Below are 24,622 nucleotides of genomic sequence, written 5' to 3' on the forward strand. Positions count from 1 at the left end.
TTCAGTTTCAGTTCATACAGAATGAATTTGAAGACCATCTGATGGTGTTAATAAAATTGCATACTCAGTTTGCCGTAAATGCATCGTATTATTTACGGCAAACCGAGTAGGCAATTCTTTCGACATCATTTCCAAACTGATTTCTCACACACCTGTCAAACTATGAAGGCTCTTATACATACATTACATACATATCTTGAGACTCGTTCAACTTTGAGCAAATCTGTTTACATGATGTTAAAGGAAATAAACAGGAAATGAAATTCCATTATGAGACTCTCAAAAGCTTCAAACTGAATTCTAAATGTGAAAATTAAAATTTTCATGATACTTAAGTACAAAAATTGAAAATTAGGTAACCTAACCATTTGAACCTTCGAAAAAATAAAAGATCAACTAATGGCACGTCGTTTTTGTACGTTTTTCGAAGATGCAGGGCCATTTTCTGAAAGAAACTCTTTAATATGGTGTCTCTACAGCGTTTTTTAAAGAAATAATCATTACTTTTTCACTACCATTCGATAAACTTTTTCGGGCCATTTTTGAACCTACTCTTCAGTTTTAAAATTTTTTTCCTGACCATTCAGAATTCGAAATTTTTGGACACTACAAACAGTGTTACTATTCGGTCATTTCTTTTAAAATGTTTACACCAATTTTGTTGTTTTTAATTTTTTTTTTTTTTTTTTATTGAAATAATTTTCTACACTGTTTTAAGATTCTCACTACTTTTCTATCAGAGTTGTGAAAATTGCAAATCACCAGCTTTTTCACCACTTTCACCTGTTCAGTGTCGATTCCACCCTTTCCTCAATAATAATTAGGAAAAAAAAATAATAATAATGGTATTTTGGCTTGTTTATCTCAAATGAGGAAAACATCCCAACTCGCATTTTTGATTCTGACAAAGACAGATCGAAATGTGCATGCAAAAATATGTCACCAATCGAAATTTCATAAGCTAAAGTTCACTTTTCAATTTTTGGTGAATTTTTCAAAATCAAATTGGGGTCAAAAAATGAGAAAAATCAAGTACCAAATTAATTTAGAAAGCTTAAATTTGAAAAATTCCCCATTTTCAACCAACGTCAAATCGTTTTGAAACTGTTTTTAACCGTTTTGAGCAGTTTAGGAGCCTTTAACAGGTTTTTGAAACTTGAAATTTCCATAAAATTTCACCAAATGAAATTGGAAAGCCGAAATTCACTGTGAGGTGTTCCAGCTCAAAACGTTTTTTCCTGCAGTGATTTCATAATTGAGAATTTCAAAAATTCGCCCTTCCCCACCGTTTTTTGACGTGAGTACATAAAAAGCTGAAATTCGGATCCTAATTCATTGCGTTCCAGTTCGGAAGCACATTTTTGTTTGACTATTTTATATGCCTGTTGTTTATTTATTTGATTTTCAAAAATTCACCAAAAATTGAAAAATGCACTTTGGCACCTGAAATTTTAGCTGATGTTATATTTTTGCATGTTCTTTCGATTGTCCGGTTGTAAAATTTTGGTGCGAGTTGGGATACATCCCTTACAAGCAAAATAGAAGATGTTGAAGGTTGCCAGTACACCGTGAGAATCAATTTTATGAAGAAAACAGTTTTAGTAAACTGAAAGTATAGAAGAATTATCATCGTGATATCACACAAGATGAAAACTGACGAGTAAAACACATTTTTGAAAATCAATCCTGGTAACTTTTGTACCTATTCTGTAACAAAGTATCGTTTGTAGACATAGACTGCTATATGTATAGGTAGACATCCTAGATAAAATAAATAAATAAAAACATAAAGATTTATGTTATAAAAATAATGTATCATCGTTATTTGCGCAGAAATCTGAGAGATGTTTGTTTTTATACGCTTGAGTAGGTACGTACGTATACTACGAGCTTAACATTCTTATCGTTTCAGTCAACTATTTATAAGGATGAGCAATTATTTTGGAAACGAAGTGCGACAAATACACACTTACACGTAAGAACGCATATATTCTTGTACAAGCAGAAAAATTAACGACGACTCGAAATTGGAAAAGTTTTTTAACACACTCTCTCCGCCGATCGTTTAAAGAAAAGATTCATCATCCGTTTGTCTGGGACAATAAGTCACATCTTGAAATTCAATTGAAAAAAAACTCGCGCATGTAAGAAGGGGACATGTTAGAAAATCTTTTAGCATAAGTATGTAAACAAAGATTCACAAAGCTGTCCGCTGAAAAGTAGTTCTGTATCTTTAATATTTCTTTTAGCGATTCTACATAGCCGGAGAAACACTTGGGTAGTTTATGAAGAAATATCTTGGCAGTAGAAAATCTTTTAAGAAATCTGTAAAAGTCCGAAGGGGTAACGTGGAAAAGCAAAAAGCTCTTCAAACGTCTGAGGATGGCTACAATAATATAACAGAGCTATAGGGAACAGGTGTAAATAACGCAGCGGGTTACAATTTTGTTGAACTTCTGCTATAAGGGTACACGTTTTATAATGACGCCGCGTTTGCGGGGAAAAGATAATTTTCCAAGGGTAAGTTTAAAGCGGCGACGAAGGGACGCTGAAAGCTTCTGCGCTACGTTGGATGCGGAATTCACCGGAGAAAAACTGACTTTCTGTTCATTCGTTTACGAGTTTCGGTGCCGGATTATGCTTTTCGAGTTTGTTTGTATTTTCACCTTGTTTAATTCACGTGTTTTCAGTTTCTTTTTTTCAAACCACAACAGCTCGTTGTTGACAAAAAGGCAAGTAATTTCATCGTTATTTTACGAGTGATTTTTTTTCACGTTGTTATCGTTTAGCTACCTACATAGTTGTAGTATGCACCCTAATTTTTTTTCATTTTTGCACCCGTATAAAATGCAATTTAAAAAAACAACTTGGTATTTCACCTCGAAATAGTTTTCAAATACGAAATTCTCGGTGGTAAACATGTATTATCACAGGTATGCCGCGTGTACGTATCTATGTTTAATTCGATTAAATCGTATCCGTATTGTCATCGCGGAATATACCAACACGTTGTCGAATATTGATGAAGTGACAAGTTATAAGATTAGAATATTTTCATCGCTCTGATACGGCCGTATAATCATTAAAATATTTTAATATACCTACCCTCGCAACGCCTGTCACGAAAATCCTCGCATTTAACTACTTGAAAATTTCCAAACATTATCAATCACGATTATATTAACATACTTCAAAACTAGTAAGCCGAGCAAGAATTACCTTATATGCCCGGGTGCTTTTCTTTTTCTTTCTTTTTTTTTCATCTCGTTTTATCGAATCGGTTTTGTTGATTTCTTCACCCACATATCTGTTTTATTTTCAACCAAAAAACGAAACAATTTTTGGAATGTAATCGAATCAATTCACGAAACACCTACTCGAAATTTTGTCAAGAATACAAAGTTGTAGTCTTTCTTGAAAAGTGTCTTAAAATGGCTAGGTATTCTGTTTTTCTTGGTCTTTCAAAATTTTCAATTATTTACAAGAAAAAATTTATGTATGTATTCGAGCATTTCACACGACTTGATGCTTAGTTCAAATTTTCAAGCGTGATACGCACGTGTAGTCGTGTATCACTAAATAAACTGCGGACTATACATATATCTACCTACGTATTTCTTCGATATTACTGGCACGTTTTTTAAAATCAAATTTGTAAATAAACTTTCCGAATATACTCGTATTTTCTCTTGAACAAGTACCTCTACTTACCTAAATCATTTTATAGTTATAGATACTGAGAAAATTCTTACCCAACTAGGTTTTAAAATCAAAATTTTGCAATGGATACCTACCACCGTGTCTTCTACTCAATAACAAGGTAACAGTTTTCTTTCATTTGCTACAGCACATCAACAAATATACTCAATACGATTTAAGATCAGTCGGTTATCTAATGATGGTTTTGAACGATTGAAAATTAATCTCTCCACAACCTTTATATCTTAGAACAAATTTTGTAATCAAATGTTTTGTTTCATGCTCAGAGTACCTCAAAGTTTCTATCGTACGTATATTTTCATAAGCAACTCACCGTTGATATTTATACTCTCTAAATTTGAAACAGTGAAATTTCACTGCTTAGCAGTCACGACATTTTGGCTTCTTAAAAGCAGTAGTTTTTTACTGCAAAACAGTAAAAAATTTACTGAATTGATCTGACCAATTCAGTAGATTTTTCACTGTTTTGCAGTAAAAAACTACTGCTTTTAAGAAGCCAAAATGTCGTGACTGCTAAGCAGTGAAATTTCACTGTTTCAAATTTAGAGAGTATATTTTTTTTTCCAAAAAAATCACAAATTGATTGAAAAAGTTTACAGAAACCGATTCTACGATGTTTTTGCATAAAAATAATAATTAGGTACCTACATGCTTGAAAATGATATTTCACTGCAAGGAAAGCCAAAAAATTTGAAGTGACACGGCAGGAGAAGTAAAATATATTGATGTTATGGAAAATATTACCTCCTTAAAAACATCAAAATTCACTTGAAAGTACCTACTTCTCGAATAGTAGACAAATGATTTTCAGAATGTCCCCAAAATTATTTAAAGATTAGTTACGAACAACTGAAACTGAATCAAAATTTTGATACCTATGTAAAAACTTATGAAAATATTTCGCTAAATACAAAAGGCTTTGGATTTACGTATCATCCACTTGAAGGAGGGGGGGGGATTTTCTAAAAATAAGGACACCGTGAGAAAAAAACTAAGAAATGAAATTTTAAAAATTTTTCCACATTAAGGTGCATTTACAGAGGCACAGCAAGTAAAAGTTAGAACTCTGCTGGAGTGAAGAAATTTAAATAGATTGGCTATTGTCTCTGGATCATCACATATGTATAGGTAATGTCTGATAATTTTTGATGTAGGAACATACCAAAGAATTTATTAGAACTATTTGAAGTAAAAGGAAGTTCATTCTTTGTTGTACCTAAGTACTTTTTCCGAAATTCTGAAAGTAAACTTGAAACTTTGAAACGCTTAGCTTTTGCCTGGAGGATTCGAATTGACTTTAAAAGTTTAAGTACTTCTACAGCAATGTTATTTGCTTGGGCTAGCCAAATTTCGGGAAAACATTTCTAATTGATTCTCCTTCCTGTTTGCATTCAAAAAAGGCAACAATTTCAGAAATTTGTCGCAAGAATTAATTTTCCAACAGAATAGAACCATACATTTAAAATTGAAAGATCCGTGAAAAAGTGAAATTTCAATGCAATCCATGATTTACGCCACGATCATCAACATGTTTCAACACGCATCGACTTATAATGAGCTCCATATAACAACCGAGGAAAGAGTCTGGATGATTTTTAAACAGAAATGGCCTTTGTTTCTAAACAAAATTGATACGTTTCATTTAAAATTTGCTAGCTTAAACAAAATTTCTTCAATTTTAAAGAAAGAAAAATTTAGCTAGGTAGGTATAATTGGGATATTCAAACCTTGACCTTGAAGTTCTCCATCTCTCGCAACATCTTCAAGCCCCCTTCACGCAATAATTGATGAGAAATTAATACCTTACTTATCGAGACACCGCGCCGGATAAATAGGTACTCAAAAAAGTATAAATTTCCATAATTTCGAAAATTTTCAAAAGATCCGGCTTTTAAATCTGAATGATAAAGTCAGCTCAACGATTTCAGCGAAAAAACTAGCATTAAATTATACCTTTAGAGAGAGAAAATATGAGCTAAAACAAGCATACGAAATTCATTCATTTGTAATTATTCTACTCGCGTCCGAATCAGGTTACAAAAGAATTCGCAGTGGAGAATTTTTTGCCGACATTTGCCATTTTTATGATTTCAATTATAACAAAGTAAACTGGAATCGTTTTGAAGATAATTTTCGCTCCTTCGTTTGAGTTCCATTCATTTTCTCAATACAATCCACTAGACAGTAGTTATCCGTTGGAAAACGAGCAGAAACGGTAATAATGCAGCCACGCGTAAATTCTCGTTTAAAATTTCATCTCAATTTTCGCTTTAAAAATTACTATCATCAAAAGTCGGCGAAAACTTGACTACAGAAAATTTTTTTGTTTTAAACCAGCTTTTATTTTTAACGTTAAATTTAAAGGATCCTATGAATTGTTAAAATGTTTTCAAGCCGATGAAAACTTTTCCCACTATGGTTTATAGTTCTTTGAACACTTTTTTGTTACGACGACGTAACGAAATTTCATCTCTATTCTGATGTCTATATCTATACACAACACAGCTCAAATACCTTTTAATCTTTATTTGTCCTTTAAACTTTGTCAATTTGAATTGTTTTCTTAAATTTGATATTTGTTAAATAAGATGACAACCGAACGCCCGGAGCCAAATGTCTAAATTACACTATTCGAGTTGAATTCGAATTTATACAAAATTCGATTTTATTATACTCGCAATTCGTCACAACGATATAGAAATTTTGCTCGAATACAGTTTAAATAACTTTTTGATTGGGCCAATCGAGTAAAATATTGAAATCAAAACAAAACAATAACTCTCGAAACACGACGACGAAGTAAACAACAAACACGCTGCAACGAAAGAACGTGTTCAATTGGTGTTTTTCTGCAATTGATAAGCATCCTAAAGATTACGTATTCAGCAAGGCAAAAAATAGGGGTTGCGTAATTTGCTTATAAATGTGCATACGTATTTTGAAAAGGAATAGTCTTGGTATTTTTTTTTTTCAATATTGCCTCGTGCTTTTATTTTTTCACGAATCTCATATTCGGAACGAGATGGCAAGAAAAAAATAAAAATTGCCAAAAATGCAGTCAACACGTTTTTTTTGTACCTTATTTAATAATATTTTTCTAATAACTGAACTCTGAACTTTCACTTTCTACCAAAGATATGTATTTTGTGCCACATAATGCGCAATACAACACCATTATGTAGTCGGCTACCCATTTCAGATAATTTTTTTTTCCTAAAGAACTCCTTTCAAGTTTTCTTTTTGAATGAAAATATTAAAATTCGCTCGCTTACCTACGTTTAGTAAAACGACAATTTGCGAATTGCTTCTCAAAAAAAAAAGGGAAGAAAAAACAGATCAAACAACTTTACGAACTTTTGTTTTATCGAAATAGTTGCAACATGGCAATCAGGAAATGTTTTAATTCGAAAATATTCTCGAGAGAAAACAGAAAAATAAAAGAAAAAAATAGAAGTGTTAATAACACCAAGTGACTGCTTGTTGTAAAGTATAAAAGGGACTGGAGAAATTGATGCTTGAACATATTGTTTTGAAACATTAGCGCACCAAGTGGAAACTCCGTTTTTCAGATGAAAAGAAGGCAAAATATTTAAATTTTTGCTTTAAAAAATGATGCGTTGTAGAAAAAATATTTACATTAAACTAAAAATAGGCTCAAAGATGTATGTATAAAGGAAATATGTTGTTTCTAGCTTCGTGTGTAGAATGACTTCTGTTACATACAACAAACTATGAGTTATAGGTAGGTGTTTTTCTCCTTTAATTGATACAGAAACTTATACAGATACTTTATAACCTTTTTGCTCAGTGGTGTGATGTATTAAAATACCTACAACGAAGTATCTTCATTTTAATATGTCACAAAGAAGTGAAATAGGTAGGTAGGTACTCTCTATAGAACATAATAAAGGAATCTGCACTTATGGAGTAATCTTCCCAACCGATACTAGTATTATACGATGTTACAAAGTGCACAAAAAAAGAACACCCACAACCTGCTGATGAAATCACTTCCCTTGCGAGTAATTCGTTAACACGTCGTTAACCTAGAAAATTCAAGCACATAACTTCTTCCAGGGTAATTTGAAATGCTATACGAATATTAATTAATGACATTATCAAGAATGCTAAGCAAACTAAACGCATGCTAAATGTTACCATCCATATTCTACGTATACAGGGTGTCTCATCTATTTCAACATCTGCCATACTTCGGATTTGCAAAATAATATCAGAACAGGACAAAAAAACTTCTCATATGCGATCAAATATGCGAAGGTACAGGTACATATAGTATTTAAAATTAAATGACGGGGTAAAAAAAAAGAATTTTTAAAATTGATTCTCAACGAGACGCAGATGAAAAGTTCATAGACATTTTTAAAGGGTGCGAAATGGTGCATTATTTAATTATTACGATCAGAACTTAGGTAGTTTCATTTCAGTCATTTTTATTTTTTATGAGATAATAATATGTACCTACGAGCTTAAAGATGGAAAACGACAATTTTGATTTTTTTAAATAAAAAAACGAAAAAATGCAATAATGAAAAAACTTGAATTCGAAATAGAGTTAGATGGGATACGATACGCGAATTGACTTGGCCTAAATTAATTTTTTTTAATGAAATAAACCATTCGAGTTTTTTGTCGCGGCCCCGGCCAAAATAGAAATAATGCCTTCCTTCTGCAGGGGGACGAAAGTTGACTTCGAAACATGGTTTTCATACTTACACTGGGAACCTGTAGATCATTTAGTCCCTGATTTTACTCATTTTCTAGTTATATCTAAAACAAATCACAATAGTGGTGCAATTATGGCATAGATGGAGGGAGTGGTATTTTTTTAGGAGCATGGTCCAAGTTTTTATATGCTTTGAAATTTCGAAAGAGGTATGTGATTGAGTACTTAAGTATGTACAACTCCAGAAATACTTTTTCCATAGGCCACATCCCAACTAGTTACCGACGTATTTTAAAAGCTCATTTTGACAAATAGAAAATTGACCTACTAATAAATTTTTTCAAAACAATTTCTTTAAATCTCAAAAAGTGCTATACTTAGGTAAATGATTTTTTTAATCAGGCCATATTCTCAATAACGTTGTTGTTCGAAAGCCACGTTCGAGAGTCAAAAAAGTACTTTTCTATATTTTACAACTTTTTCAACCAAAAAATTTGTCTCCTTGCCAAAAAATTCCCCATCTGTGTCAAAATAGGACTCCTCTAAACAAAATTGTAGGTACGTAATTCAAATCGTACGATAAATAAAGTTTCTTAAGATAATAACATAGTCATTCGATTTTTTCCACCGATTTGTACAATTTTTGGACAATTTTAGGAAATCACAAAAACCTCGTAGGACCCTCAATTTTTTGTTTGAGCAGCCAAAATTGTTTTTGCAAGCTACCTCAGAGGTCTCCCATGCTTTGGTACATGAATGAGCGAAACCGGTGATATGAAGGTATCAGAAGTTTCCTTATTACATATAGGTAGCTATAGATACATATTGATCAAATGGTACCGTTGGTACTGTACATCAAGAGTACGAATGTAATCAATTTTTTGAAATTTTTTCAACACATTTGACCACAAAAAAAAAGACTTTGAAATTTTAAAAATAGGGCTCATCACACTCCTATATTTTTCTATGTGTTTCCCTCCTTCATGCTAATTTGCAGAATGTTTCGACGGTGAAAATACTTAACTACCTACCTAAATGATCGAAGAAGTGTTTTCTTGCTGTATTTTTTGCGTTCAGGGCAGTCCCTGCCGATAACGAAGTTTTTCATCAATAATTTGTTATCAGCGAATAGATGTTTGCCGGATAATATTTTTCTAGTAATTTTTTTCTTTAAAAAAAAACAGCTAAAAGATTTTCAAATAGAAGGGAGAGAGGGGTCAATACATTTCAAGTAAAATAAGGAACGACCTATAACTGAAACTATACCTGTTAGTGAAAAGCATCGCGTAAAGGTGAGTTTCAAAGAGACCAGCAAAATGAATTTGGAAATTTCCAGAAATCGTTTTCCCCAAATGACGTTAAAAATAATTGCTTATAAGCTGGAAAAATTGAATTTTAATTTTTCTTCAGTCAGTCAGTCTGAAAAATCAAATCTCTAAGGCTCTTTTACTTCTTTCTTTTTGTGCTTATTTATTTTCAACAGTGAATTGACAAAAATAATCTTCGATGAAACATGGAAAATGACAAGAAATATTTAGACCTACATTTATAATAGGTACGTGCCTATACCTATACGGTGCTTGCTCACATCAAGTATTTTTCTCTTCATTAGTATTATTATAGAAGATACGCGCGTGTATCAATATCAAAGGCCGTTTGTTTATCGAGAATTTAGCTTTTTCAAGGGTTTATTATAAAAACCAAATTTGTGAAATGATTGCACATGCGTAATTATATCGAATTGTATCCCGTACGGAAAAATACTATGGCGAACTATAGTATTTTCGCGAACTATAGTTAACTATAGTAACCATGAATTTTTTTTTCAATATTTTGGGCAATTTATTGGCTTACAATGCCTGAAAACACACAATTTATCAGTGCAATGATAAATTGTGTGTTTTCAGGAATTATAAGCCAATAAATTGTCCAAAATATTGAAAAAAAATTCATGGTTACTATAGTTAACTATAGTTCGCGAAAATACTATAGTTCGCCATAGTATTTTTCCGTACGGGATACGTGTAGTGTATAATTGTATACAGAGGCGTAAAATTGAATACGACTGTGTACGAGTAAATTTTAAAAACATTGTTCTTTCATGGTGGTAATCAATTAAACTACACAAAGTATTATGGAGAAGAAAAAAAAATCGTTATTTGTATTCCAGCTTTGGCCTTTTTGCAACACCCTTTTAGCTTGATTAGTAACAAACGCAAACTGGACACACTCGCTTAATAAATTTATACTTGTAACTCTTTTTTCATTTCGTTTTGTAATTATATGTACATCATGCAAATGGATCAGATTAAGTATGCTTAGGCCTAGTGAATTTTTGAATATTATGTTGATGAATTCATTTTATGTGCCTATATGTACATACCTTATTAGATACATATACGTAAAGAACAGTAATGTGAGTAGGTATTTTTGAGATATTCAGGATTATGAAAGTATCTCGTAAATCATAAGAATAAAAATCATTTAATATTATTTGTTTCCAAATGAGCATTTCTAATACTTACACTTCATTTTTTTCCGTATTTTGCATAAAATTAAAAATGCCATGCTTTTTTTTTTTAGCTGTTTTATTTTAGGCACCTTAAGCTTTTTATTGCTCTGTCCTCGTTTTTACAATTTTTGTTTTCTTTGTATAACGCAGCTCTATTTTAAAAATAATAATTGTTGGAGAAAGTCATCACCGAAGGTTTATCAAAGTGGAAAAAAACTCTTCGTCAATCATTTTGTACTGGTATTATTTTTTAAAATCTTGATTACTCTATCCTCTTAATGGTGACGTGGAAGATTTTCTTTAAATGAAGAATGTCTCGAGAGAAATGGAGAGATTTTTTTTACTTTATTTTTTTTTTTCAGTAGGTAGTTTTTCAAGATGTTTTATAGCCCTTGATGTGATATTACACGAAATGTAGATTCGATGAAAAAATTAATTTTATGTGATTGCAAGTTTTTATCTGTGTATTTTTCGTATAGGCTTAGTATGTATATATCTATTCAGATGTCCCTGTCGAAGGGTTTTCATTCGAGTTTGAATCACATTAGTGTCTCTGTCTATCAAAACTAGGTATCATATATTAGTCCCTAATCGAATTGATATCATTTGTATGTAATATCTAGCTTCCATAGATTTAGAATTATAGACAGTTTTGAATATACGTTAGGTTGTCTTTTCCCTCTTCGTCATGTTTTTGATCTAATAAAAAACTTCACCTACTCGATTGTGCTACATTAAGTCGTTTAATTTAGCAATTTGAATAAAAAATTTTGTTTGAATTTCTTAATGATTTGCTACAAAAAAAAAAAAAAAAAAAAATAGAAGCAAATATAAATCTTTTTACGTAATAAAAGGCAAACAATTTCTCTCTGGATTTAATTCTATTCCGTCAGAAGAGGCAAAGATCAAGGTTAACCGCAAGTCAAGTTTGACTTTGAAAAGAGGTTTGTTACCGCTTTCGTAAAAATTTTACGGTCGAATATGAATCAAGGTAGACGTATTTTTCTTTTTAAATGCTACCGTTTTCAACGAATTCCACAATTTTCTCGTAGAACGTTTCATTTCAAACAAACTGATTTAATATCTTTCATTTTGAAAAATTTAGGTAAGTGTAATCAAATAGACCGTACACAGAATATATTTTTTCGAAAAAGAATACCTAGCTATTTGAACAATTTCAAGAACTGAATGAACGTCGAGGTTTAAAACGAATACAAAAAACTTATTATTGGCAAAAAAAATCAAAAAATGTATTATTGTATTCCCCCCCCCCCCAAAAAAATGTTTTCAATATTTTCGCGTCGCGGAATTTTCTTACAAAATATTTCAGGTAAATATCCCCCACCATTATCATAACTCATTACTCAATAAACCCTGAATTCATTCAACTTCAACAAGTTCCAAACTTTCAATCAATTCGACAGCCAAATCAATCTAGTTGGAGTAAAACAATCGCATTATATTTCAAGTTGACTGTAAGAAGCAATTAAATAACTCACACTCGTGAAAACTTTCCATTCTTTGCCTCAAGCAATCAACATACCACGTGTCTTGTCGAAACCAGAATACCTCCGCGCACCCCTCTCAACGACTCATTACACCAAGATCTGAAAAAATTAGTTCAAATTGCAACGCACGTACTTTCAAAAAAATACGTACCAATTTTTTACCAGATAAAAATAAGTACAAATAAGCCAAAAGTTTTGAAATTCTGTTGACACGGGTTGCTTACAAACTATATACGTACAATATTCATGTACTACTGGTTCGAATAATTCACATTTGAAACTTGTAAAAGTAAACAGAATGAATCACATGGCTGAAAATGTATAGTATTCTCCAGGAACACTCGAGAAATATTCTAAATTATCAAGATTTTCAATACATACTTGAAACTTTCTCTTATATTAAACTACAAGATACATCAAAAACGCGTGTACAATACATAAAACTTGGAACTAAGAGTGGAAACTTGAACTAAAATCGTTTACGCTCTTGACAAATTTACCTTCTCCTGTTACGAAAGTGGGTAAAATACTGCGAGGAATCTTCAAAATGTTGAGGAAACAACAAGAGACAAACCGCAAGACGGCAAGAAACACCCTAGGGGGTAAATTTATTTGAAAATGATAGCGGAATTTTTTCCTTTCTTTTTTTTTTATTTTGAAAATTCCAATGTTTGAAATTCCTTTGAGTTAATTAATGATACTGATACGACCAAAAGTACTGCGTAACGAGATTAATACAAGAAGAAAAGCAACATTTTCCAGCACTAATGGAATTTGGATTAAGGTTCGGTATAACGTCGTTGAGAACAATAAATTTAAAAGTACTCTTGGTCGGTGCATTATTTTTGGAGTTTCCATACGTTGAAATGTTAAATTGCTATTTTCTTAATTGCGGAAGTTCTAAATGGACGACGAAAAAATTACCATTAAAAAAACTTTTTGACAAGTGCATTAAAATTTTCATACAGAAGCTAAGCATATCGAACCATACAGTATATACCTACCTACATTTGTAAGCAACAGCAACAGTGATGATGATGCAGATGATGATACGAATCGACTAGTAAAGTACCATTCATACTACTTGTACAATTTCTAATTGTATTAGACAAAAGCCGGGTCAAGGACGAGCTGGTACTTTGCACAGACATAAGCAAAAGATAATATCACAATAGGGAACAGACAAAAGGAATGGAAAAACAGGAGGAAAACTTCAGCAATTAAAAAGCAAAAAACAAAACTTTCGCGAAAATTAAAAAAATGCGCGGAATTTACTATTTTAACCGACATTATGCTGACCTCACTGCCATGCTTCCTGAGTCAATAAAGAATTCGAAACTTTCGCAACGAATTGTAAATTTAATGCACCGCTATGATCGATATTTTGCAAACTAACAGACCAACAGCACAGCTTCATCAAACGAATTTCATTTCGAAAGAATTGGCTGGATTTTGTCAGTTTTATACGGTGACATGACAAATTTCAATGGAAATTATACACTTGTCATCGACATTGTAAATGTGTTCATTATATTTATGCATATTTGCGTACCTACCCAATTTTTACAACTAAATAGGTAGGTATTGTAGCTGGATAAATAAATGCGGGCACGTATTCGGCATTTTTATTTCCATATAAATCAGATAAACAAAATGGCAAAAGAAACTTGCGAACGAATTCCGCATTTTTTTTTTCAAGCAGCGAGATTTCCGTAGGCCTCTTTGTAAAGATAAATTCAGATACTCGTATTTTCAAACAAATGTTCGCAAGACACTACTGCAAAATAAGCTGTAATTTCCGTCGAGATTGAGGGTAATATCAAAAATGGTCAACATTTGGTTCTAATTATACAGTACGCGGGTTACAACATAAGAAACAATAGATTCGCATTATCTAGGACGTCACGGAATACTTAATTAATTTATACGAACAGCGCCTTTACTTATCTTCATTTATTATTTATGAAATGCAATACCAAAATCTTCACACAACGTAATAAACCGTTAATTAAAATGGACAATCAATATCTTACTCCATGAAAAGGTACATTACCTAATACGAAATCCTCATTATTGCCATCCACAAGCACATCTACAGGGTGTTCCAGAATAACCTTTCACATTTTGGTAACCACTGATCTGTGTTCAAGTGGAGCTAGGGGAATGGTAAAGGCGGTTCTAGGTAGCCAAAGCATGCCGAATTATGTTTCAATAGTTATTTTTTGCCCTGGAGAAGTAGATGGCTGTACAGTGTGCTTTTACTGTGAAGGCCTTTTTTAAAAATAAAGGTTCCTGTAACTCTTTACTCCTTATTCATCAGTAACGAAGCTCATTTTTATCTAAATGGTGAAGTGAATAATTGGAATGTGCGCTTCTAGTGTACAAAGAATCAGTTGATAATACTTGAGAAACATCTAAACCTCCGCCAAGTTGACTGTTTGGTTGGGCGTGGCTAAATTCGGTATAGTGGGACCATGTGTGTTTAATGAAACAGTAACAGTGAGGGGTAAGGCAAAATGTTAAACGAGTTTCTTGTTCCGAACTAAAAGACAGACGCGACGTAATAGAGTTACTTACTTCCTTCCAACATGTTGGAACTACCAGGGATGTACACATATGTTTAGCGCGTGAGCACTTCAGTCATCAAATAATTTTGTTATGGTCGACGTGTTGAACCAGAAATTTAATGGCCACCTTGATCCCCTGACTTTTCAGCCTGCGATTTTTTTTATGGAGTTATTCCAAGTCAAAAGTGTATCGAGATAAATCTAGGACTCTGAAACAGCTTCTAGGTTCATGAGTCGCAACTGATTGGAAGAGAAGTGTTCAATAATTTGAAAAAATGTTCGGTTGAATGTGTCAAAAATGAAGGAAAATATCTCGATGGAAAAATTTTTAAAACTTCATTTTTAATGAAAACTCAAATATACGGTCTAAAAACGGCATATTTCTACTTCATTTTGGTTGTAAAAGAATTTTTGTAAACATTTTTCTCTCAGAGTAATAAAAAAAACAAATGTGAAAGGTTATTCTGGAACACCCTGTACTATATATACCTTTACCTACCCAATTGTGTAGCTATTATAGAAAAGTTCACAGGTCGTAAAGTCATTCAGTTCGCACATTTTGTCGTCTTTCCAAAAAATATGTCTCAAAAATTACCAAGGGCCCTACACATCTGGTTTACTCCTTGGCTTTTTTATGACCTCGTTCTCACCTACACTTTGGCGAATTTCACGCGTATAACTCCGATATATACCGGGGTAATTTCATAGGTGAGCACAACGGACGTATCAATAGACATAGCAACATTCATTTGAAATTTAAAATAGAATACACGTATTCTAAGATGCAGATAAAGCACACCGTGAAGTACCAACGAAACTCACGAATACATAAACACCGATCCCTTTATGGTAGTTTTGGGCTTTCCTATCAGAAATTCAATTTTACAATGACAAAATATGTACCCAAAAACAAACACAAACGTCGTGGCACGCGTTAAAGGGAGATGAAATATGTATCGTATTTCAAATACGCCTAATATTGCAAGATACGTACTACTTTGTTCTTTCATATTGCCATCGCATCGCCGTATTTTCCACAACCGAACGGTCAGATACAGAAAAAAATAAATCGCTATTTACTCGAGACGTTTTTTCGCTTCGGTATTGCTTTTCACAAAATGTAAACCGATATCCCAACTGTATACCTTATACCTATCGAAATTTTCAACTTTTGATTCGTCTTCATAGCGCAGATTCTATTCTATGTTCTCTTCAGTCACAATAAATACCTATCATAGGATTGAAATACGATAGAGTCGATTTCCCATGCTGGAAAATTCTTCCTGTCTTTTGAAAAAAAGAAAAAAAAGAGAAGAATAAGTAAATGGAACTACTTAAATTATCATTACAGATTTTGCACTATAATTCAGACACAATTTTCCTCGAGTTTCCAGATTTTTTAAGATCAATTTTTTTCTGATTTTTCAAATCATTTAATATAAGTACTCTTAGGTATATGAAATACTTAGGTAGGTGAAGCTGAGACACAGATAGCAAGATTAAAACTTTTTTTTTTCAATCACCTCCTTAATCCTACATACACACTTAAAAAAAACATTACTGGGTGGTCTGTTAATTTTTCATCCTTATACAAAATTCAAGAACCTTCTTCACTTTTTTTTCGGAAATAGGGAACCAATTTTTCGTATTTCCTTCAACATTTCGGTTTTATGCATATCTAACGTAGACAAAGATTACGGTACCTAATTCATTATTTTTTGATTTTTTATGAGAATGAAAATGATGGAAACGATTTTTGAGACATGAACGCACCAAAAAATTATACTTACTTATACTCGTTAAGATGCAGAACACTCATGAAGAGAAAGAAAGATTATAATTATGTATCAACGTGGTTGAAAATTACTGGGATATTTGAATTTTTTTTGGAACCTAAATGCGCCAATTAACAAAATTTTTGCGATGTGAATGAGCCAAAACTACTGGTATTATAAATAAAATTCATGATAAAAAAATAAACGCTCATATTACATACATACGTCTATTGTCACATTAATGAGCAAAATAACTGCGTATGCGGTCAGTATGATCAATAACATTTGAGATAGACAGATAGGGCTTTTATCATCGAAAAAATTTGTACCTAATTATTTATTCACATGCGATTTTTTTCAATTACAACGAAGCTTTTTCTAGTGATATTTTTCGAAAGAAGTTCTTTTTTAATAAATTTTGATACAAATGAACAACTAAATAATCCAGGGACTGGATACAAGTATTTTCTACACTAGAAAAACCTTTTCTCTTCATCATCTTCTCCGCCCTCGCCTCCACCACCACCACTTCAAAAAATTATCCCGGACGACAGACAATTTTTTGATCAAACAAAAGTAGGTACAAACATCGACTACCAAGGCAAATTTTAGTCACTAAATTTCATTTTTCAATTGTTAGTAAACTTTGGAAAATTCAAATTTGCCTAAATTTTTATGCTGATTTTGAGCTCTTTCAGAGCCTCCGGCTGATTTTTACATTCTCCTTCATTGAAGAAGTGCTGAATTTCATTTTTGGTTCTTTTTACGACAATTTTTTCGAAACTAGACAATCTAAAAACCATAAGTACTGGAGGAAGCTTCAAAAAGATTTAAAAGTAGCACTATACCGATCGATTCGAGAGATCAAAAATACGACACGAAGAAGACATCGATTTTATCAAATTATGTTTTTTTTTCACAAAAAATATCTCATTTAAATTTTCAAAAATTATCCTTTGAAAATCAAAAAATAAATTTATAGAAGCCCACAAACTTTTTTTTTTGCAATTCTTTGTATTTTTTGGGCGAAAAAATCTTTAAAACGATACCATTATCATCGATTTCTCCCAAAATTTTGCTGTTGTTCAATTTTACTGCTCAAGGCGGCACCTAGTCGTAGTCTCGTGGCTTATTCAGAAACCATTTCGAATTTTAATTTAATGAAATCATTGATAGAAAAGAACAATCTTTGAACAGATCACAATAAATAAATATTTTGATCTCATTAGAATATGAAAAAATGAGTAAAGTATCTAACATTATACGTATCTACCTTCACGCTTCATTTTGAAAAAATAAATACAAAATCACATTACACATCTCTCTCGTGAGCAAAGCTGAATGAAAAGACTCACTTTAGTAAAATATTATCAACAACTCGAAAATAGTTCAATTTTAAAAGAAAATAAAACGAGAATTTATTAATCTCTTATGAGATTACATGAAATACGTTTCGCTCTAATACACTGATTGCGATTCTTTTTCAAAATGGTGTTTATTTCAGAAATTCCAACTCTTTTTCAATCCATAAATTAAATTTACTCGATAAAGAAGTGGTTTACATATAATAGATGAAATAAATTTCATTTCAAACTTTGAAAGATTCTTTCAAACAGATAATTTCAGCTCGACGATGTAAAAAAAAAAATGAAGGCTGAACGATCAAAGAAATACAAAGTTACAGACGTATTCAAATTTCCATACAGAGAAACAGGAAAAAAAATGTATGTACCTACCTAACTGTGTAGAAGTGCTTCGGTACACATACCAACATTAGAAAATTTCCTTTCTACTCGAGTCTATATATATGCGCAGCATTTGACGAAAAATTCGAAAGCACTATGACAAAGATAGTCTTCTATAGATTGCAATATGTACACGCCAATTTATCCCGCAATGTTAAATTTTTGAGGAAAAAATGTATTTGTATACGTTTGTCCGGAATTCACATAAAAGATTAAATTGGCGTTCAAAATACAAAAGAAACCTTTCTTCTCTTTTTGTATATCGATATTTGAACAAAATTAATATTATTTTGCCAAATAACAAGCTCTTTAGAATTTGTTTCAATTAACCTCTTATTTTCCACTCGACTTATTCTTATTTTGAAGAGGCTGGGAAAACGAAACTTAACAAAGAGTAGGTAGGTATACCTACAGGGTGGCCAGAAATATCGGGTACCCCTAAAAAAGTTTTCTAACTAAATACTTTGGTTGGTCACAGTGAATGATAATAATGATAACACATGATTGGTTGTTGGACTGGAGAGATAACATTCCACCAATCATATGCATCTATTTCACGTTGCCAACCTATATTTTTAATGAAAAACTTTCTTAGGGGTACCCGATATTTCTGGCCACCCTGTACCTACAAATACATAACTATACCTACTTAAATGTCTTTTTAAAAAACCCACAAATTTAATGCACAGTACTTTTTTTTTTTTCAAATTTGCGCATGAAAGCAATACAAGGAAAGAAAATGAGAAAAACTGAATGTTTCTTCGAATTCTCAAATAATGCATGTTATTCTTTTCTTTTGGAGTGATATAGGTAGTATCTCGTCGGATAACAGTCTAGATGCGCTTTTTCCCCACTTTTTATCAATGTTCAAGGTTGAATAGGACGATGGAGGGGGGATCCAGAAAGAATCACCACTCAGGACTAACATAAAAGGATTTCTACGTAATTTGAAAATGAGAAAATAAAAAATAGTTTTTTTTGATTTTTGATAGAAGCTTTTGTTAAAAAATTTTGTTCTCGTTTCGCTTGAACTGTATTCCTCTAATTTTATACAATTCGAACGTAGAACACGGAGTGGCTGAACTCTAGCGGTGAAATCGAAAAGGCATGAAAAGGTGAACAACAAACCTCCGATACGTGATAATAATTTTATTATCACTGATAACTACTGATGAATGTTAAAAAATAAAGTAAATCTATAATCGGAACCATTTATTTCTGAATGAAACAATGTTGTGATTGGTTGTCGACGTTTGTTGTTCACCTTTTCGTTACCTACTCAACAATATGCACACTAGCGCTCCATACCTATTCTACGTCCCAATAGTCGTCTATAAAATGAAGTACATTTTTTTTAAATTTTTTATACCTGAAAATTTTAATTTATAACTTATGGCTTTACTTATCAAACCACGGAGGAAATCCGAATTCTTTTTCAAAAGTTGGAAATTCACTGAAAGTCTCATCCTGATTATTAATTTCTTTTCGTTTAATATTTTTAAACGATTTTTTCTCGTTTATTTGGCCAATTCATTTTGGGACTAACATTGCGTTTGAACAGTTCACATTTTCAAAGAAAAAAAAAATTCAAATCAGTTGACAATTTTTCATCAAGAATTAAACGATTTTTTTTATTTTACTAAATTTGTCTATATTTTAGTCTTTTTGATCTTTTTCTCTCGTACAATTTACATGTCGGTTTTTCCTTTCTCACTCATCACCGAGGGGGATGGAGTCTTATTAATTTTATTCTCTTTTTCAATGTAGGTATTTAGGAATTGAAAGAAACTGAATATAAAGTTTTCACTTTGAGGGAGAAAGAGTTGCCAAGTTTTACATTTTGCAGCAAGGAAAAAATGTTTATTTGAACGAAACGTCTTTGAATTTGTATTTGTTCTTATTTCTTTGGCGTTTAATTTCTTTCATTTCTATTTAACATCTTTTCTCACTGTTTTCTTTTTTGTTTGAGATTTTTTCAATCGTAACACTGCATTTCCTTTTCAAACTGTCATTTGAACTTACACAACAACTCGAGATACACATTCTGAACGATTATGTTAGGTACAAGTATCTTTGAAAACTGATAAATAATTTAAATCGGACGAGATCTTTGAAAACGAGCCATTGAAATAAGTTTCGAGGACGGACCTCGACGTTGAATATATTGAAAAACAAACCGTGTTTTAAAAAATGAAAGAAAAGCGAGATGTTTATCATTTTAAATTTTAATGTCAATTCGCACACAATTTAAAAAGAATTTTAACTTTGAAATTTGAATAAAAATATGCATCGCGAACGTAATTTAAAAATCATGCTACGCTTTGAATATAACACGTTGTTTTCTATAGACAAATTAAATCAACTTAAAAGAACGCATAAAACTTGGCTGTCAAAAAATTTTCGCCGAAAGAAATAAGTGGAAAATGAATTTTTCATGCAATATAAATAAATCATAATTTTTCTAAGCGACACCTTACATCAAAAATAAATTACTCCATGAATTTCTTACGTATACTTTGCTGCATGTTACGACATTATGGTGATTCGCTGAAAGCAGCAAGTTTTTTTTGTGTATCTACCTACCTATAGGTATAGAAAACACCACGTCGCGTCGAATAGAACATAATATGTATTTCGATAAAGATGTATTAATTTTTCATTTCGAATATTCCATTTTGCGTATAATTTCTCATCGAACTAAATGAAATGTTTAATCTGTTCCAGGGTGATGATATAATAGCGAAGATGAATCTCATAATATTTTGGCTGTTTGGCTTGGCTTCCTCGGTATTCAGCTTAGACTCATGTAGCAAGTAAGTTTCGATTTTGTTAACGTTTAACTTAGCTAACAATTGTACCGTAGCGACTGATACTCTATGATACTTAAAAACATCCAGTCGTATCTCAGTAAGAAACTTTATAAACGTTGGAAATTTAAAAGTAAAACTGAGCTAAGAACTTCTGCTCGTCAAAAGAAGTCTCTGATTTTAGCAAGTTCGTAGTAGTACGAATTCGCAAACAGCATAAAATACGTATATACCTTACCCTATGTAGTGCCACAAACTGATGAAATCTTGTTAGCGAACGTCGAATTTACACAATTCAAGATACGTAAGCTCAACTTTCGCAAAGAAATTACCTCGTGGCTCGTACACCTGGAGAATTTCCAAATGTCCGACCGACGACGTACTCTCGTAGCTACAATGAGCGCAATTAAAAGGCCAAAAGCCACTTGATAAAAGTACGCAGTATAAGATTTCGCATACGCGTTGTTTTTATTCGCCTGCACGCAGTGCACAGGCAAGCCTTTTGCGGTAATTAATATAAAAAGTAGGTATGTACCTAATGCTCGATTCCAATTACGCGAAAAGTACACGCGCATTTGACGAAAATCGTTGTTAAGTACAACAAAACGTCAGCTGTATTCTAATTAGAAGTCGTAATGGTACAGAGTTAATTTCGTTTCGACTTCCGAGAGACTTGTACACTTCTTACGCAACTTTGGCCTTTTTCAGGGTTAGTACAAAACTCGCTTCTAGCTTTTTCCGACACCCTTTTAACCGCAATGAAAACGTATAAAAGCAGCCGGAGATAACGGGTTGTTAAAATTTACCTACCTTATGATTACATTCGTCCGCGAGGTATTATGCAAATTACGGAAATGCGCTACATAATTCCTAATTTTACTACGAATGCTACATTTACGTTACATTTATGCTACATTTATTCCTTTTGTGTTTATTTCCACTGCGTTGAGATAATCTGGTAAATGGTGAAAAAAAAAGAGATTAAAACTTCCATTTTGTTCAGTTCTTGGCCGGCGAATCACCGAACCGACCGTTTACTTGTGTTAATAGGCTTCACCGGTCAGAGAAAAACCTTTCTATTTGTTTTACTTCGAATCGATGAATTTTTTGCGCCTCGCCAAATTGCCAAACATTGTAGCCAAGCACAGCGTATTTTTCTTTTCTACATTAAATACCTATCTAATTTCCAGATAATGTCTGGTAATCTACGGTCGAAAAAAAGAAAAAAACAACAAAGACAAAGCAGATAATACCGAAACCGAAACTGGTAGACAGATCGGTATATAGTCAGTACGTAAAAATATATTACCACGAGAAATCAACCGAAAACCATAAAATCCTATTTTCAGTTAACGCGTAAGCCTCAATAACTATAAATTAAGACGATTTGTAATTTGAAAAATTTATGACGAGTAAAATTAAGGCTCAAGCGTAATTGGGATTTATAAAAAAAAAAATCATTTTCAACTCTGACTTTTTTAAAAATCTGCTTGCCTTTCAATACGAGTAATACCTACCTGAAAAAAAAACTAATTATCTTAAGAAATGAAGGAAAAAGTCTGAAATAATTTTTCAAAAAAAGTACCTGAAAAATTGTTATTCTTCATTCTTTCTAAAAATCAATTTTATGCGATAAAAAAAGTAAATTTTCAACTTTCATTTTTGTATTTTTGGCAAGTTTTTGAAAATTTGAAAAATTAAAAAACGTGCTTTAAGGGCGATTTTCAAGCTTTTTCGTAAAATACACATATAAGTGAACCCATGTAAATAATTCCATTCAATTCAACTCCCACACATCATCAGATAGTAGTTTTGGGCAATTTTGGAGCTTCTAAAAATTTAAATTTGCATTGGAAGAACCGAAAATGAACTTAAACATCTAGGTATGGTATAACCTTGGTCAGTGCTCATTGAGCATTTTCTCAACCGTTCTAGGTAATTACCGTAACATTACAGAAATGAGAGCTCAAAAATAAATGTTTGTCCAATTTATGAATTCCAGAAAAAATTGTTTAAAAATTAAATTTTCTAAGAATATAAATGTAACAACAATGATCGAGTGGGTGCCAAATAAGTGTTGAGAAGAATCAAGTGCTATAGTTCATGTAGAATGCATGAGTACAACAATTAATGAAAATATATCATCATTAAAAAAAGTATACTTACATGGTTTTTCTGACTACAATAAAATGACACGAAGTTTCATTTTCCTGTTAAGATTAAGGTCAATACCCGAATACACCTCTTTCAGTATTTCAACTCTATTTTTCTGTTTTCAACATAATTCATTCGAAAATCGAAATATTGGTAGATAACATTTTCATTGGCAAATAAGTAAAGTCGTATCTGAAATGTAATTCTCTGACTTGCCTAATGTGCCAAAAAAGATATTACCGGGTTCCGTTTAAAGGGCTGCATAACAGATACATTCAGCATGGAAAAACTTGCGTTATTTTCTTTCTCACGATAGATAAGAAAATTCAACCATAAAGAAGGATCAAGGAGAACTTTCTCGATATTCAGTTTTGCAGTGGTAAAGGTTTTAATACAATAAGAGCACCTTGAAACAGATACCTACAACTTGGCTACCTAGTAATAGTAGGTAATTCTCTTTTTATTTTCAAATAAATGCGATTTATCCAGAATAATTTTGTAGGAAAAACGCAGAAAAAATGAAAGAAAAAAGATAAATAGAACTGAAAATAATGATGTACGTATAGTACCTTCGCAATAAGAAATTTCAAACCTTTTTTCATGATATGAACTACTAGTTGACAAATGAAATACCTACCTACAAATATGCGTGATAAAAAACGCGTGAAATACCTAAACTCCGACCATCGCAAAATGACCCAAATCCATTTGTGATAAAAATTACGACACCGAAAGAAAAAAACAATCAAGTCTCATTGTGATCATAACAATTGAAATTTTTTAATTTTCGTATTTTTCGGACAATTTTAGCGAGAAAAAAATGATGCATTAATGTCATAAAGATGAATGAAAGAAGCGGTTGTTTACATCAGGGGTTTAAATGAAGGCAAGTTACACAAAACAGGACCTCTATTTAGAAACGAACCCGTAACACGAGTCCCCTTGAAATAACAAAAGGTCTAGTGATACCATCGCTTAGATTTAAAAGCTGGCTTTCCCGCTCAAAAGAAAAGCTTTCAAAATGACACGTAATTTTGCGGCCGGATTACAAAATACGAAAATAGAGATGTCCATGGCAGCCAGTAAGATACAGTAAATTTGTACTAAATATCAAGTAAATACTCTTCAACTGAAAAAAAATTTGTTATTT

General features: G+C 32.1%; 2 protein-coding genes across 2 annotated transcripts in view; one reads left to right on the forward strand and one right to left on the reverse strand.

Annotated features, from left to right (window-relative positions):
• LOC135839178 (agrin) overlaps positions 1–24,622 on the reverse strand; it is a 200,655-nt gene that overhangs the window by 67,123 nt on the left and 108,910 nt on the right. The gene's annotated exons all lie outside the window — the stretch shown is intronic.
• LOC135839174 (C3 and PZP-like alpha-2-macroglobulin domain-containing protein 8) overlaps positions 2,599–24,622 on the forward strand; it is a 94,344-nt gene continuing 72,320 nt past the window's right edge. Inside the window, exons 1-2 of the mRNA XM_065355083.1 lie at positions 2,599–2,732; positions 21,236–21,324. Coding sequence (XP_065211155.1) covers positions 21,257–21,324 — 68 coding nt within the window. The 5' untranslated portion in view covers positions 2,599–2,732; positions 21,236–21,256. The remainder of the gene's footprint in view (positions 2,733–21,235; positions 21,325–24,622) is intronic.

Source organism: Planococcus citri, chromosome 3 (genome assembly GCF_950023065.1).
Source record: "Planococcus citri chromosome 3, ihPlaCitr1.1, whole genome shotgun sequence".
NCBI classification, from domain to species: Eukaryota; Metazoa; Arthropoda; class Insecta; order Hemiptera; family Pseudococcidae; genus Planococcus; species Planococcus citri.